The sequence below is a fragment of the Ceratotherium simum genome, chromosome 30, assembly GCF_057802395.1.
Source record: "Ceratotherium simum simum isolate JZ-2026a chromosome 30, ASM5780239v1, whole genome shotgun sequence".
Taxonomy (NCBI): Eukaryota; Metazoa; Chordata; class Mammalia; order Perissodactyla; family Rhinocerotidae; genus Ceratotherium; species Ceratotherium simum.
This window is the reverse complement of record NC_141929.1, coordinates 30,145,266-30,162,514: the sequence shown is the minus strand read 5'-3', so window position 1 is coordinate 30,162,514 and position 17,249 is coordinate 30,145,266. Positions and strand designations below refer to the sequence as shown.

General features: G+C 46.8%; 1 protein-coding gene across 3 annotated transcripts in view; it reads right to left on the bottom strand.

Annotated features, from left to right (window-relative positions):
- LOC101408822 (liver carboxylesterase-like) overlaps nucleotides 1-16,619 on the bottom strand; it is a 31,683-nt gene extending 15,064 nt beyond the window's left edge. For 2 of the 3 annotated variants that reach the window (XM_087420345.1, XM_087420346.1), the window contains exons 1-6: nucleotides 16,568-16,619; nucleotides 13,459-13,663; nucleotides 9,631-9,775; nucleotides 6,541-6,674; nucleotides 3,638-3,791; nucleotides 1,894-1,998 (exon numbers count right to left, since the gene is read on the bottom strand). In XM_087420345.1, the coding sequence (XP_087276471.1) occupies nucleotides 1,894-1,998; nucleotides 3,638-3,791; nucleotides 6,541-6,674; nucleotides 9,631-9,775; nucleotides 13,459-13,663; nucleotides 16,568-16,619 (795 nt within the window). Of the gene's footprint in view, nucleotides 1-1,893; nucleotides 1,999-3,637; nucleotides 3,792-6,540; nucleotides 6,675-9,630; nucleotides 9,776-13,458; nucleotides 13,667-16,567 lie in introns of all 3 variants that reach the window. The other variant, XM_087420344.1, reaches the window with a different exon arrangement.
- Nucleotides 16,620-17,249: the final 630 nt, after the last annotated feature.

The following is a 17,249-nucleotide window of genomic DNA, read 5'->3' as shown; positions in this document are numbered from 1 at the left end:
GATCACAGGCAACAGAGAATTCAAGAGCCAAGTCCCTTGCCTCGGTCAATAAAGAGGTGTTCCATCCCAACCTCAATTTCTAAAGGCAGCAGAAGGGGATGGCAGAAAATACTCTAGATCAGCAGGTGTGGGTCCTGGTTCCAGGCATGCCAATTAAACAACCACATCTCTGTTACTTTATCTCTATTAAAATGGGCCTAAGGATCTCAGAGCTGAACATCTAAGGAGAGGCAGCATGGAGTGGGGCTTAAGACCATGGAGCCCAGAATCACACTGTCTGGTTTAAAATCTTGGTTCATCCACTTACTAGACATTTGGACTTGGTCAAACCACTTTCAAAATGACCAGAGGAGAAGACACAGATGGAGAGAAGGCAGGCTCCATCAATGTGGGGCCATGGAGAGTGTGTAGGGCTCCCTAGAGCCTAGAACAGTGTCTGACACAGAATCAATGCTCTCAGGATGTATTTGTTGAATAAATAAAAACGCACAGAGAGAAGTAGAGGAGAGAGAGAGAGAAAGTATGAGAGGATGAGAGAGAGAGGGAGAGAATGAATAAGAGAGAGAGAGAAAGAGCAATAATAAGAGTCTTAGATACACTTCATTTTCCCAATTTCTGGTTCCTGTTTGATAGCAAAATCCAGCTCCATCTCCGCCACTTTTTTCCTTTAAATAAATTCTCCCTTCTTGCGTAAGACTGGTCAAGTGGGCTTCTCTTGTTTATAACCAAAGAATTCTGAAAAACAGTCTCCAAAGTTCTAAAACTTCCTGGCTTCTTCCTTTCCTCTCCTGCTTACCAGCCCCTCTATGTCTGGCTGCTGCCACCACCACTCCACAAAAACAGCACTCACGGCGCCACCAAAATGCTCCACAACACTCACTCCAGTGGGCGCTCCTCAGGAGAGCCACCTGCTGCTCACTCTTCCTTGGCTTCCTAACAGCCTCCAGATAAAGACAAAGTCCTCACAGGGTCCTGTGCAGCATGGTCCCTGCAGTGTCCCCATCCTCAGCTCACTCCATGTTCCCTGTGTTTATTCTGTTCTGGCTGCATCAGCCTTTCTCATTCTCTCTCACTGGAGATAATTCCTCCTGATCAGGACATTTGCACATATTGTTCCCTCTTTCCGGAATATTCTTTTCTCACCAAGTAAATTACTGCTCATCCTTTTGATGTCAACTCGTTGATCACTTTTTTTCAGTAAGTCTTTCTTGATAACCTCCACCTACACACTGGACTAACTACTCCTTTTGGATCCTGCTATGACATCAGGTACCTCTGCCTTATTGCTCTTGTCACAGTTGACATTTATAATTTGGATGATTATGTAATCCTTAATCTGTCTCCTCCAATAGGATGGAAACATCATGAGGTTGCTAGATGTCTGGCTATATCAAAATTATTTGTTGAGTGAATGAATGAATCAATGAATGAATTCTCTAGGAACAACCCCCAGTCACAATGCCCTCAGGGAAGGACCACTCCAGGCTCACATGCTCCAAGTGGCTTCACCAGAACTCAGACCCTGAGAGAGACAACACACAGTGACGCTCCACTGCCCACTGTCTGGCCTGGCACCCCATGTGGCACACTTTAGGAAGTGTGGTCAGTGGCCAGTGGTCAGTGCCCTGTGCTGACAGTCCAGAGTCCTGAGCTTGAGTCCCAGCTCTGCCCTGATCACCCTCTGACCTTGACCAGCTGCCTCCACTCTCTGCCCGGTTTGCTCAGCTGGATAACTGGGAGGTTGGGTAAGGTGTCTCCTTGCCCTTCCCACTCAGCCATTCTCACTTCTGTGATCCTTTAAGGATGTCAGCTGGATCTCACAGAAAAAAAGGCCCCGGAAGCCTCCAGGAGAGCAGAGCAAAGGGTGCAAGGGTGGTCCAGCATGAGACCTACCTGAGCTGCGGGCTTTAAGTCCTTCTTGACCATGACAGAAGTGACAGCCACTCCACTTTCAGAGATGGCCCGATGGAAGAGGTTCTTGGCCAGTGGAGATAACACCTGTGAGGAGAGGGAGAGGAAGAGAGTTTATGCTCACAGGGAGGGGTCTTCATGAGCTACCCCCATCCACAGTTCTGCCCTGCACCATTCCCCTGGAGACCCTGTGGCTCAGTGGACATGACAGGTCCTCTCCTGGCCTGGCCTGTTCCCTAGGCTGACCCTGAGACCCAGCTTCTCCAAGAAAACCTCCCTCAACTGGAGGGAACCAGGAGCACAGAGTGAGGGACAGAACAGGAAGTGTGTGGTATGCGCGTTTCATAAAAATCGAAAGTATCTGAAAGATGCTAAGAAATTCCTAACAACACTTTAAAGACACAGATCCTATTCTGCATTTCAGTTTCTCAGAATATATCCTAAGAAAAATGATCATGGAGGCACACAATTATTTCTACGAATGCTCATGCTGTTTATAAAAGTAAAAGCAAACAACACAATTTTCAATATTATGAGATTTGGCAAGTATGCTATTTTTCATTCTTACCGTGAAACACTACACAACTATCAAAAATAAAATTATGGAAGAGTACTTAATGTTTAGGGAAATATTCATGTTCTGTTATAATGCTAAAGTTTTTTTTTTGTTTAAAAAAATCCTAGATAGATAGATAAGCAGACAGAAAGACAGACAGATAGAAGATAGATAGATAGATAGACAGATAGACGTAAAGATAAATAGAGGATAGATGATTAGATAGACTGATAAGTAGATATATAGGGTGAGTCATGGAAAAAAGCCTAGAAAAATATGTGTCAAAATGTCCATGGTGAGTACCCCTGGCTAGTGGAATTATGGATGACTTTTTTCTTCTTTAAGGTTATTTGTACTTTTCCTTTTTCTTCACTTTATAAAATATGAAAACAATCTCCCTTGAGTATTCAACTATGAAGCCAACACATGTTTTAATAATACTGTTAAAGAGCCAACCCTCTGCTCAAAGGTGAGGCAGCTGGAGGATTCCTTACAGATTGCAGCACCTTCTAAGCTGGTTTTCCATCTTTGCTCCCCTCAGAGTCTCCCTCAACCCCATTCCCCACACCAGGATCCCAGGTCATGTCTGTGTCCCAAATCCCCTGTCCCATCCCTCCCCATCTCACATTCTGACCCCTCCTCCTTATCACTCACCTTCCCCAACCCCGCTCCATCCCTCAGTCCAGAGACTGCTGCCCTCCTTCTTGGCCAGGGACAAACATTCAAACTATCTCAGAGGAGGCCCCTGACCTGATCTAAGTGCTCATGTCCCATTGACATGTATATGGCTACAAGCCAAACTATGACACTCTGCACAACCCTCAATGTTGACTCCTCTTATTCATAATTTATACCCACCCCTACGTCCCAAGAGAGTGAGGTAAGTCCTAATGTTAAAATGATTAGGAAGGAGAGAGAGAGCTCAACCAAGTTAGAAGAGGTGCAATGTTGCAGCTGTGGCTGAATATTTTTACGGCCCTAGGATGCTAGGTGAGCTCTGAGCTTCCTGGGGGATAAAGAGAGTTTGGCCACTAGCTCTCCACAATATGATGCTGTGCAGAACAGCATCAGCCTAGAATCCTGGTCTTGCAAATACAGGTGCCCATGGCTAGATTTGGCTGGTCTCCATGGTGTCCCATCAATAGCCACATCACATCCAGGAACACTTACAAGAACAGAAACACTTAGACCTCCCGCTGACTCTCCAAAGATGGTCACGGAGCCTGGGTCACCTCCAAAGTTGGCAATGTTCTCCTGGACCCAGCGCAGTGCAGCCACCTGGTCCAAGTGACTCCAGTTTCCCTGGCTGTGTTCGTCCCCTGTGCTATGAGTAAGAGAACAGGGTGGGATGGGAGCAGAGACATCATGGCAGGGCTCTCAGGACCATAGATGGCGCTATAGGTGAGCCTTCCGGAATGAGACGGGGCTTCCACAGCCCTAACCCAGGGGTCTTCACCTGCCTTCCTCTCCTGCAGCATTGTTCTGTTGTGGGCTCTACAGTCCTTCATCCGCATCTATCTATTGAGCATCTACTATGTGCAAACACTGTTCTAAGAGCCAGGAACCCATCTGAGAACAAAACAGGCAAACCTCTGAGTACACAGAGCTCACACTATGGATCATAAACGAAGAAACAGATAAGTATAGAATATAATGTCAGGTAGTGAAAGTGCTTTCAGGAACAATAAAACTTGGTAAGGGGAAAGGCAGAGGCGTGGCAGTGGAGTCCTATCTCAGATGACATGACCAGGGAAGGCCTCTTTGAGGCTATGGTAGTTGAGTAGAGACCTGAATGAATGAGTGCAGAGCCTTGCAAATATCCAAAGAAAGGAATTCCGGGTGGAAGAAACAGGAAGTGCAAAGGCCCTGGAGTCCAGTGAACAAAGTATGAGTATAGGACATGCAGCTAGAGAGGACCATATGCGCCTTGGTAAGGGCGTCAATGTCACTGTAAGCAAGGAGAGAAGCCACTGCAGGGGAAGGACAAGATTCTGTTTATGTCTTAAATGATCACTCTGACTACTGTGTGGATCATAGAGAGTATAAAAGTAGCAGGATTATAAAAGTGAAGGTTATTATAGTAATCCAGGAGAGAGACACAGAAGGCTTTGATTAGGGTTGGTGCAAGGGAGGAGGTGAGAAGGGGCTGGATTCTGAATATTCTCTAAAGGTGGAGCCAAGAGGATTTGCTGACCTACTGGATGTGGGCTGTGACACAAAGAAGAGAGTCAAGGCTGACAAAGGCCTTTATCCTGAGCAACCGGAAGGATGGAGCTGCCAACAGCTGAGCAGGGGGCACTGTGGGGAAATTCGGAGTGTTTTGGGGAGAGGGGCAGTGGGAGTCAAGGGTTATATTTATCCAAGTGAAATGTGAGGTGCCCTTTAGACATCCCATGGTGACAGCTGGAGGTAGAAGGAGGTAGACAATGATGTGCTTCTGGGTTTCAAAGGAGAAGTTGGGGCCAACATAGGCAGCTATGAAAGTGCCCCTGAGGTCACTCAGGGCAGCAGTGAAGATGGAGAGGGAGACATACACAGAAGCCCTTGGATGGGGACCAGGAAGGTACACTGAAGGGGCTGAGACGGAGCAATCCACGCTGTAGGAGGTTGCCAGGAGCCAAGAGAAGGAAGCATTTCAAAAACGTGTGAGCAATTGTCTGTGGATGCTGCCCAGATGGTGTGTGGATGTTTGCCAAGGTTGGGCCATGAGCTGGGGGGTCATTGGTGAACTCAGCCGGAATAGTCTGGTGGCATGGTTGGAGTGAAAACCTGATTGACATAGGTTTGAGGATAGACTGGGAGGAGAGGAGCGGGGATCCCTAATGTAGCTGTTTAACTGTGACAGGGAGCAGAGAACCAGGCCGTTTGTAAAAATAATGGCAGTCTCAATGAAGACACACATCCTGGGACATGACTCACTTGGGGTTATATCCCCCAGCTCCATAGGTCTTTCCAGTGAGGAGCCCACCCCTCCCCCATTCCACCCATCAGGAATCCTAGGGTCAGAGGTCCTGGGGCTGGTGCATTCAGAAAAGGCTCATAGTAACTGTCCTTCAGGAAACCTGGTCCTGTTTCCACGGAGAGGAAGTGGAGAATTCTCTAGCCTTGACTTATGAATATGCCAGATGCAGAAGGAAATGGGATGAGTGGACCTGACATTCCTGGGAGGGTTGTCCACAGGGATCAGATTCTACGACAACCTCCCAGCTCCAGCCACCCCTTTCTTCATCCACAAGCATTCACTGCCATGAGTCTGCTGCTTCCTTACTTTCCCACAAGGTAAGATCCGTAAGCCTCTGACTGCTGTGCTGCATGCTAACTGGCATTTTAGAGGTTGCAATGAGCTGGGGCAGCACAGGTGAAAAGGAGATGAGCGTTTCAGAGAAGAGAACATTTGAGTTAGCCAGCCCTGGTGGTCTAGGCGTTAAGATTCAGTGCTGTCACCATTGCAGCCCAGGCTTGTTTCCTGGTCAGGGAACCACACCACCCATCTGTTGGTTGTCATACTGTGGCGGCTGCATGTTGCTGTGATGCTGAAAGCTATGCCACCAGTATTTCAAATACCAGCAGGGTCACCTATGTTGGACAGTTTTCGGCGAAGCTTCCAGACCAAAGCTGACCAAGAAAAAAACCCGAACCATCCACTTCTGGAAAAATAGTCCATGAAAACCCCATAAATAGAAGCAGAGCACAGTCTGGTACAGTGCCAAAAGATGAGAGGGTGATGCAAAGAGACAGAGCAGGGTTCCATTCTTCCTCACATGGTTACTAGGAGTCAGAATTGACTCAAAAGCACTAACAACAAACATTTGAATAGGATCTTGCAGGATGAATAAAAGTTTGTCAGGTAGAATGAGCATTCCAGGCTAGGGAACAGCACATGCAAAGCTCAGAAGCAAGTGGACCAGTGTGGCTGGGGAATGAGAAGGTAGATGGAGCCCAATTATGAAGGAATTGGTTGACTTACTAGGGAATTTAGCAAAGATCCTCTTGAGGGCCGACAAGACCTGAGTGGGCACCTAGCATCCTTGCTTTGGGAACCAGTGTGCAGTGAGAAGAGTCTGATATCTTACCTGAAGAATCCCCAGATGCCCAGGCGGTACTGAATGGTCACCACCACCACGTTTTCATGGGCAGAGAGGGGCAGCCCATCATAGGTGGATGCTCCACCCATAACCAGACTACCTCCGTGGATCCACACCATCACCTGGACAGGGAGGGACTGGTTATAGGAAGCAGATCTGAGAAGGACCTCAAGAGGTCATCTGGTTTGGTTGCCTACCTCTTAGCAATGACCCAAGGAGGCCATTACACAAAGTCCACCAGTGCCCCTAAATTTGGAGCAGACAATTTCTCTCCTCCCCCACTCTTTCAGCTGGGGCTCAGGCTACCACCCCTGGTTGCCCGTGCCTGTTTTCCTGGCCTCAATGCCACCTCTTCCCAGGCCTCTTCATGCTGAGAACACCATCACTGGCACATTCAAGGCTAAGGGTATCATCTCCCCAACATTCCCACCATCCTCATGTCATCCTCCCCCAGCTCAGCATACTCTGCATGCTGCACCCTTGTATTTCAGCTTTACCTTAGTCACCTCTTATGTGCTGAATTAAACTTCTCTCACGTGTGAATGATTATCTCCAGAAGCACACATGCCCCCAGTGTTATGTCTTCCTAATATGCCTTCCCTCTGCCTCCTCCTGATTCCACTGCATCCCCAAATTCTACCCATCCTCCCAAGCCCAGCCTTAAAGGCCCCTCCTCTAAGAAGTCCTCAATCACTTGACTAACGTGATCTGAGAACCTACTATACGCCAGAGAATGTGATAAGAATCAAGGATGAGAGTGGACATAACAATTTATAACACATGGCTCTTGCATTTAAATATCTTGCATAGCAGGGAAGTGAGAGTGGCTAAAATAAAAACACTGTAATAATTTTGCTAATAAAAAAAAAGAACTCATAGCACAAACTATGTGCCAAGTACTGTTCTAAGCATTTAAAAGTAAACCATCCATGAGGTAGGGACTACTATTGTTCATTTAACAGCCAGGAAAACTGAGGCACTTAACCTGCCTGAGGTCACAACAGCTAATGAGCGGTGGAAGCAGGAATTGAGCCCATGTCATGTGGACCCAGAGTCCACCTGTTGAGCTGCCTAGCGCACTGCAGCCGATGTCCAAAGTGCACTTGTTTGGCTGCTAGAGAAGGAGTAAGATCTTCCCTTCAACTCTAAGTGGTGTGTCTGGAACACTTGGTGGTATACTTTGTCAGGCACTGAGTTAAAGCTTGATATTCACCATTGAATACTCATATGTGATTATTGCAGTTGTGAGGAAATAGACCCAGGTCTCTTAGAGAGCAAATAGCAAAACCAGGATTTATAACGAGACCATGTATTTCCAGAACCTGTGTCGTAACTAGAGGTTCTCCTGCCTCCAGGTTCCCAGCATCCTTGTTCCTCCCACACTTCTGATCCCTGAATGTGAGTCATCTCAGAGTGAAGGCTGAGCCAAGGTCAGGTCAGCAGTGATTTGCTGAAGTTAGTCTCTGTCTGTGCAGCCCAGATGGTAAGATCCTCAAAGGCAGGGGCTGCTTGGTAATGGTTATATGTTTCTCTTTTCTTCTAACACCCGAGTCTAGCTATGTATATGGGGCACTGAGTACATAATGGAAAAATGAACGAATGAGTGAATGAATGCGTAAACCCCTGCCCCTACCTCTTTGGGCCAAGTATGTGCAATGCCGCTTCTAGTCACAAGTTCACAGATGCCTCCTCCACTCCTGGGCATCATGCCAGCTGTGTCCTGGGAGATGACTGGGTGCTCACACCCCTCCCTTCTCCACCGCCGGGATCCCCTCATTTTCCAGCAGACCCTCCCCACCCTCCAGCACGGTCCGGAAGCCTGCCCCATCTCTGGGCCTCCCTTTATTCATGAAATGCTGACTCACTGTGTCATCAGCCCAGGCCAAAGACAATTAGGGGGGGAAATAAGCTACAACATAATCCTAGATACTTGGGCAAAAGCAAAGGAAAGTGCTTCTTGTATTGACCCACATTCTGCCCCCAGATTTCCATCAAAGGACAACATCATAGACTGATCTTTGTGTGCTGAGGAAAAACCACACACAGGCACAATTTCCTAGTCTGCGTCAAAGAGCACTGGTTTGAAAATCAGAAGACTCGGGCTCTCATTCTTCCAACCCTAGGTGTGACCTTGGTTTCCACTCTCTGGGCCTCAGTTTCTCTACCTGTAAAGGAAGGGTTGGGTTGTTGGCTTACCTCTAAGATTCCTTCAGCTCTAACCTTGTTAGAAATTATGTCTTAGCTACCCTGGGTGTCAGAGTCCCAATCTGGCAACCAAGAGTAATCATGTTTCCTCTATTAGCATAGAAAAACTTGGAAAAATTGAAAGGTAATTTCAGATGTACAGCAAACTCCCCAAAAGATCCTATGTCTGTCACCGGGGAAACTGAGGTTGAAGGGGAGCAGGATAAGCCACCTCAAAATATGTCATTTTGGTATACCGATTATTTTGAAATAAACATACTTAAGAAAAATTCCTAGGAAACAACCAGTGTGAGGAGGACACTCTAACCTACGTTTGTTCCCCTGAAAGCAAGAAATAAATCTCCCAAGAGAAGGGTACCCTCCCTGAACCTGGAGGGTAAAAGACATCCTTATCACTAGAGATAGGAAGTTCAAGGCTGAGAAGACTGTATAAACAAACTTTGTTACTTCCTCTTTAACTTTCTACTCCAACCCAAACCCCTATGCTTTGTCAAATCTTCAAAAACAATTGTTTCTTTGTCTCAAAGGTATAAATGCTGCTTGCTTTGCTCACTTCTTTGATGCTCAAATTTTTGTAAGCTCCTGTATATATGAAATTAAATTTGTTTTTCTCCTGATAATCTGTCTTATGTCAATTGAATTATTAGGCCAGCCAAAGAACCTAGAAGGGAAGAAAGGAAAAATTTTCATCCCCTGCAGTTTCCTGTGGTCAAGTGCTCTGGCTGTGGTGGGTAAAGAAAGCCCTGGGGCCCCTGAAACAGCCATGGCTGGTGATGTCCCCACTCCAAACTGCCTTCAACCTCTTCCAGTCTCCACCAGAAGATCCTGGAGGCTGGAACTCACTTGTTTTGACCTGTGGGTCCCCCTGCTTACCGGCAGCCTGCTTTTCTTTGTCAAGTCAGCAGGAGTGTAAATGTTTAGGTACAGACAGTCTTCAGAAAACTTGAGGGGAATGTTCTCCTTTCTGTTGGTAAAGAGGTCTGAGAGCATCTGCCCCGCCACTGGGTCCTGGGAGCACCTGAGGAGGGGGGCGGGAAAGAATAACTCCTGAGATTCAGTCAGAACTAAGCAAGAAGATGTCTGTTATGATCAGGCTGGGTCTTCGACTGGGAGTTTAGTCCTGTAATAGAGTGGTTCTTACCATACCTGAGACAATGGAACGGGCAGGCGGCTGTCTGGGGATCCGGGTGGGGGCTGTGGGGCTCACTAATGTCTTCCAGGACTGTGTATAGGGAGGAGGCCTGGCACCTGTCCTCTTCCCAGAGCATTCGGGATGCCCTGGGTCAAGGAGAAGAGGCTGCATATACACCTGGGAAAGGACCATTTCCTTCATGTCCTGGACACAGCCTGGCTCTCCACTGGGATCTGTAGGTGAGCTGCAGTGTGACCGTGTTCTTCCATCAAGTAAACCAGGAGTTCTAGTCAAGGGGAGACTTCCATAAATCGTGAGAAGTCACTCAACTGGCAGGCATTTAGGGTATACAACAGGTCAGGGATGAAATACTTGTGGGGCAACATTAGAAGAAGTGTGTTGTAGTCCTGCCACAGCCAGTAACTTGCTGTGTGGCCTTTGGGTAATGCTTTCCCTGCTCCAGGATTCAATCTCCCAGGTCTAGGTGAGGGAGTGTTTTCTATAAGTGTCTTGCAGCCCTGACATATTAATATTCTATCATCCACCATACCAGGCAAGCACTACTTGTTGCTCTAATAACAGATCTTAAAGATCCAAGATAGATTATAATTGGTAACATTTCCTGAGTCCTCCCAGCATGTTGGGTATTGTACTCCTGGTGTATTAACTCATTTAATCCTCAACTCAGACCCACGACGTAGATTCTATTATTATCAAGATTTTATAGACAAGAAAATTGAGGCAAAGAGAGGTTAGAAATTCTTCCTTCACACAGCCAGAAAGATCCATACTATGCAGTGCTTATGTTTCCAAGGATTTCATAAGCTACATTTTCTGATTTCTATGTACTCAGATGGCAGGCGTCACTGCCCCCAGTGTGTAGATGAGGAAACAGAGGCACTAAGGTGCTTGGATGGCACAGCTGTCAAGTGTCAGAGTTAGAGCCTGCAAAGACAACTTGCTGATCTCCATCCTGGAGGAACATTCCCCAGATAACCAAGAGCAAGGGGCACAATATTCATAAAATAAAAAATTCAAATGTCAGAAAAAGGGGAAAAGAGTGAACATTGCTCGTATTCAAATGAATGCAAAATAAATAACAAATGTATATATATACACATTTTTAATAATAATAGTAGTTTCTATTGTTTTGCCTAGCCATTTGTCAAAAAAACATATTTTAAAAACCCCAAGAATTGCCAGAGGTCTAGAGAATGGAGGTTTTCAAACATTAATGGAAGGAGTGTAATTGGAAAACTTCTGGAGGGAAATTTAATGAAATGTGTACATTCTTTGACTCAGAAATGTCATTTCTTTGAAACTCTCCAATAATGTTCATGAGTGCACATAAAGATTTAGCTATAGGTTGTTCATGAGAGTGCTATATATATTATCAATAACATTGAGAACAACAAGTATGACCCCAAATAAGAGATCAGGTAATTAAATTATGATTCAATACTCAAGGTAATGCAGCTATTAAATGTCAGGCTGTGATATTTAATGACATAGAATGATGTTCATCATATAGCTATAAATGTGCAAAGGAGACATCCAAGCTATCTGTACAGAGTGATGGGATATTGTGATTATAATAAGAAATACTTGGGCCGGCTCCATGGCTTAGCGGTTAAGTGCGCGCGCTCTGATGCTGGCGGCCCGGGTTCGGATCCCGGGAGCGCCCCGAGGCACCACTTCTCTGTCCAACGCGAGGCTGAGTCCCACGTACAGCAACTAGAAGGATGTGAACCTATGACATACAACTATCTACTGGGGCTTTGGGGGGAAAAAACTGAATAAATAAAATCTTTAAAAAAAAAAAAGAAAAAAAAGAAATACTTGTTTGTTCTTTGTCCAGTGTCTGGCACAGGACTCCTAAAACCCTTGGAACTTCCTAAGAGATGAGAACCATAGAGCTGTGTTTGTTATATTAATGAGGTGACTTTTGAACCTCAGCTAAGGGTGTGGGCTGTTTGCCAGGAAACCAACCAGTGATTAGAGGGTTGGAACTTTCAGTCTCACTCCCCAGACCTCTCGGAAAGGGAGAGGGGCTGAAGGTCGAATCAATGGTCAATGATCAATGATTAAATCAATCGTGCCTATGTAATGAACCTCCATTAAAAAAAAAGGACGGGGCTTTGGAGAGCTTCCCAGTTGGTGAACCAGAATGCTTCCACGTGCCACTGTGACAGGCCCCAACTCCACAAGGACAGAAGCTCTTTTCTTCAGAACCTCACTCTATGAATCTCTTCATCTGCTGTTGATTCATATCCTTTTATATCCTTCATAATAAACCAGTAATCTAGTGAGTAAACTGTTTCCTGAGTCTGTGAGCCACTTTAGAAAATCAATGGAACCCAAGAAGGGGGTCATGGGAACATCTGATATATAGCTGGTCGGTCAGCAGCACAGGTAGCAACCTGGACTTGTGATGGGCGTCTGAAGCAGAGAGCAGTCTTTTGGGATTAAGCTCTTAACCTGTGGTATCTGATACCATCTCCTGGTAAATAGTGTTAGGATTGAGTTGAGTCGTAGGACACCCAGTTGGTGTCTGAGAATTTCCTTTCTGGTGTGGAAAAAAAACACATGCACACATGTTGAAGTGGGTGCAGAATATTTTGTGATTCCATTTTTTAGGGAGAAAATATGCAACAGATAAAAGACTAGAAAAACAGTATCTAAAACATGAGTAGCAGTTCTCTCCAGAGTGAAATCATATGTGTTTTTCATTTTCATACCTTTCTTTACCTGTGCTTCCTCACTCTTATGTAATAAGTACGTATTACACTTGCAATCAGGAAATAAAAAGTGAATATTTTTTAAAGGAAGGAAGAAAGGAAGGCGGAAAAGTAGAGAAGAGGAAATTAAAAAACAAACAAAAAGAAGGCAACAAGAGGCGGGATCCTGAAAATTTCCTGAAATGCTTTGTTGAGATGAATAAGGTCTGAATGGAAGGCGTCCTTGGGGGGTCCTCTGGGGCGTCTTTGCCCAATTGGCCAGAGTGACAAGGACATATAACCACTGCGTTGTAAGTGACTAGGTGTCTAGACAGACCTAGGAGTTGAGAACTTGCCTGGTTAACACCCCGTAGGACTCCCCACACAACACCTCCTGGCCCACCCCACTCACCAACTATGGCAAAGTTCAGGACAGCAGTAAACAGAACCACTCCTTCTGATTCCTCGTACTTGCCCACCTTTTAATTTTTTCCAAAGCACTTTTCATATTCTAACACATTACATAATTCATATCTTAATTTGTATGCTGTTTATTATCTGTCTCCCCTCTTAGAATGCAAGCTCCATGAAGATGGGATCTTTGTTCTGTTCACTAGTGAATCCCAGGAACTGAGGACATGCCAGGCACACAGTTGGTGCTCAATAAATATGTGTTGAGTACAGGGCTCTAGAATGCTGTGGGACTTCTGGAATGTCTTTAAGGATCTACAGTATCTTGAGGATTCCAGAACACAGTATTAGCCACTCAGAGGATTGCCTTGGCTCCTTCTTGCACCACGTTGAGGCAAACGTCCCACTGAAAGATGCCAAAACCCCCCCATCCCGGCTTACATCAGAGGGTAGGAGGTGGTGTTCTTCACGACGTGCCATGGTTCTGCAGGCTGCGGCGGAGCAAACCTCAGGGATCCAAGAGGGGGCTTGGCAAAAGGGACTCCCAGGAAAATGGCCACGGGCTGTGCAAATCCTTCTAAGCTGACGTACTTCCCCAGGACCTTGCCCTGCATGGTGTTCACAACAGGCGGCGAGGATGGGTGCCCTGCTGGACATCGAGAGGAAATGAGGATGTGTCAGAGGGGGAAGTCTGGAACTGGATTCCAGGTGGGTCTTGTCACCTTCGCCATGTGACCTTAAATGAGTGACCTGAAGTTTCTAAACCTCGGTTTCTTCTTATGCAACAGAGAGATGACGTTAACTATCCTTCCTAACTCATAGGACTATCTAAAGGAGCAAATTGGAATTGGAGGTAAAACAGCACCAAGTGAAAAGTAAATACATGAATGAGAGCTGCTGGGAGTGAACAGACACTGGGTTTCCACTCTCAGGAGCCTCTGGAAACAATTATCCACTAGGATCCTGGCGCTGAGCTGCATGCTGGATGGGAGGATGAACAAGAGCGGCCCCTCTTCTCAGAAGCTCTGAACCTTGTACGGAGAGTGAGTCACATACATATTTGACCCTCCTGCTGGGAGGAAAGTGGTCCGTGTCCTGACCAGTAAGGTCCTGCAGGAGTTAGAAGAGGGAGCGAGGGCTTCTATTGGTGGCATCATGAAGGCCGTGACCTAGGGGATGGGACTTGCAGCAGGGGGAGGGCTGAACAGGGAGGATGGAAGAGGGAGTTTGAAGGTATAAAGCAGAGAAGAGAATGTGCCGAGGCTCTGAGACAGCAAAATGCAAGGCCTGCCCGAGGAAGAGTGATGGCCCATTTGAGCCAGAGGGAGTCTATGGGGAGGGGAAAAGAATCCTGGGATGAGAGAGGTTCATGTCTGGGCGGGCCTCAAATGTCAGGCTAAGGGTTTGGGCTTTATTTAGTGGATGAATGAACAGCAGAGAACAGTTCTGGAGTGCAGGAGAGTGACACAACCAGCTTGAAGAGGGTTCTTCTGGTCGCTCTGAGCAGGGTTATCCAGAGGGGGAGAGATATGGGGTCAGATTCCTCTCTGTTCCATTCTTGTGGAGCAGACAGTGCTTCCTCACTGAGCTAGAAACTCATCTCCCTGCAGCTTCCCCATCAGCCTTGGTTCTACCTGCTGTGGGACCATCCTGAGCTGTCATGGGGCAGGCGGCCTTTCAGACACTTGATCATGCCCATCCCTCAGGTCTTCTCTGATCCATCCTCTGTTTGTTCAAGCATTCCTCATAAGAAATGATTTCTAGTCTCTCATCCTCCCAATTGCTCTCCTTTAAATATAGACAAAAGATCAACCTTTCCCTTCAAGTGTGTGGCCAGAGTAGAAAAGAATAATCCAGATTTGTTCTTATAGAAAAATGTCCAATGATAATTTTCAAGCAAGATGAAGTGGACAGAAGCCAGATGCCAAGGGTGAGAAAGTGGGTGATGTGATGAGAGGCATCAGCAATAATGGTAAGAGTAGCAGTGACCACGCATGTTATAGGTAACGTTTATACACTGAGCACTTCCTGTGTGTCGGATGTGCATTCCAGTTCATTTAAATTAATCATCTCAAAAGCCTGGTTAGGTAGCTGTCCATATGCTCATTTTACTGACGAGGAAGCTGATGTAATGGAGGCAGCCAGTGTGGACTTTCTAAAGATGGAAATGGGATGGCCTTGCTAAAGGGGGACCACTGGTAAAGGAATAATCCCTCCTAATTTTGTTTTTATTCGGCCCTTACACTCAGTTCCAGGTGTCTCACAGTGTCATGCCACCAGAAAGAAGATAGAATCCAGATCTGCCTGGGCTGTCAGGACACTGATGGCCAGAGCACTGGCTCTGGACTCAGGAGTCACAGAGAGAGTCCAGATATGATTTTCCAGCTGACCTTGGACAAGGCCATTTCCCTGTCTGAGTCTCAGTTTCTCCATCCATCAAATGGCACAGATGTGTTCTGAGGTCCCTTGCTGCGCCCTTGTATTAACCATGTCTTTAGTGTCTGTATTTGATGCTTTGACATCTGCAGCCTGTGGACCCTGGAGGGACTGCCCCTCCCAGAGGCAGCCATTCCTAGAGGTGAGAATCAGCTTGCTCTTCCAACATGCCAGAGCCCATATCCCAACCACCCTCTTCATGCGGTTCTCACAGGCCAGGCCACTATCATCTTGCCCTGATCACTCCAGGGTCAGGTACCTGACAACTGCAGACAGCTCTGAGGCCCCAGAGCCCATTGGAACTGTTTCCTTTCCCAACCCTAAACCTGCTTATCCTCTCTCAGCCCCTCCTTCCCCAGAAACCAGGATAGAAAATCTTGTCCACAATTCCTCCTCCTCCCGCTGCCTCCTGACCCCGCCAGTGCTTCACCTTGTGGCCCACCATGGGGGTGACATGCCCCTCCCCTTGGGAACTGTGAGTAACAGACTATCTTTCCAATGGCAGTCTGCTTCTGGTCTGTTGGTCTTATCATACTTCAAACTTCTACTAATATACTATATTTTAAAACATCCACTTTTCTTTATGAACCCTTATTTTGCACTCACTTCATAGTAGGGACTATGCTCTTTACATTTCCTCCTCACAATAGCCCAGTGTGGTAGGTGCTAGTGTCATCCACATTTTAGAGGGGGAAACTAAGGCACAGAAAAGTGAACTAACTTGCATAAGAACGCACAGCTAGTAAGTGCAGAGCTGGGACTTGAACCCACACACTCTGGTGCCAGAGTCAATGTCTATATTCTGTTAAGCCACTCTCCAGTATTTGGCGTATCTGGACTGATACCAAGGGGAAACAAACTGAGTACTTCCAAGTCCTCATCTGGAGGGATGAGGTTAGCTGGTGCCCTCCTGTGCGTGTGGCTGAGGCAGCTGAGGTCTCGGGTGTTTATTCTCCCCTGGACGGTGCTGTCTGGGCTGGGCACTCCAAGACTGGATGGTGCTCTGCTGCTGAACCAGATCTGTCACGCCTTTCTTCCATAAACATCTCTCTCACCTCGTCCCTGGACAAGGATTTCCAGTGTGCCCCGCTATTTATATTTCAGAAGGACTCACCCCAAGCTGTGGAAGTGGCCAGGGAGACCAGGACCAGAGCGAAGAGCCACATGGTGGAAGGACAGCAGCTCTTGGGCCTGCAGGTCTCTGCGCCACTAGGAGGGGCTGTGCAGTCAGGCCCCGGAGCCCCAGCTCCCGCCCCGCCCCTCAGCTCCTACCCCCTTCCAGCCCCAGCCCCCAACTCACACCCCATCTCTTACCCAATGGTCTAATCAGGAAAGAGCAGAAAAACTCTCTCCATTACAAAGATCACTGAGGGCTTTTTCTGAGCCTCTAAGCCACACCTCCAAGAGTTTGCCCTCTTTTATCTGAGCAGCAGGGACTAAACTCTACAGTTAAGATAATCACAGACTCTTCTTACGTAAGGGTTTCTCCTTTCCCTGACTATAACCTTAGTGCACTGTGAGCTTCCCAAAGGGAGGCACAAGCAAAGGAAGACTTTAGACCAGTCTTTACAGAGGTTTTTGTGAGGTTCCCAGAACCAGCCTGAAAATTTTGAGAGCAGCTCCCAGCCCCACAGCTGCTCAGCTGGGGAACTGAGGACAAATCTCTCAGATTCCCTGGGCTCTATTTCATAGAGATCCATGTTGCCAAGTTTGGAATCATCTTAAATTTCATCCAGTCTCCCTTCTGATGCCAAAATTGACTTTACAATATTCCTGCCAAGTGACTCACCTTCCTG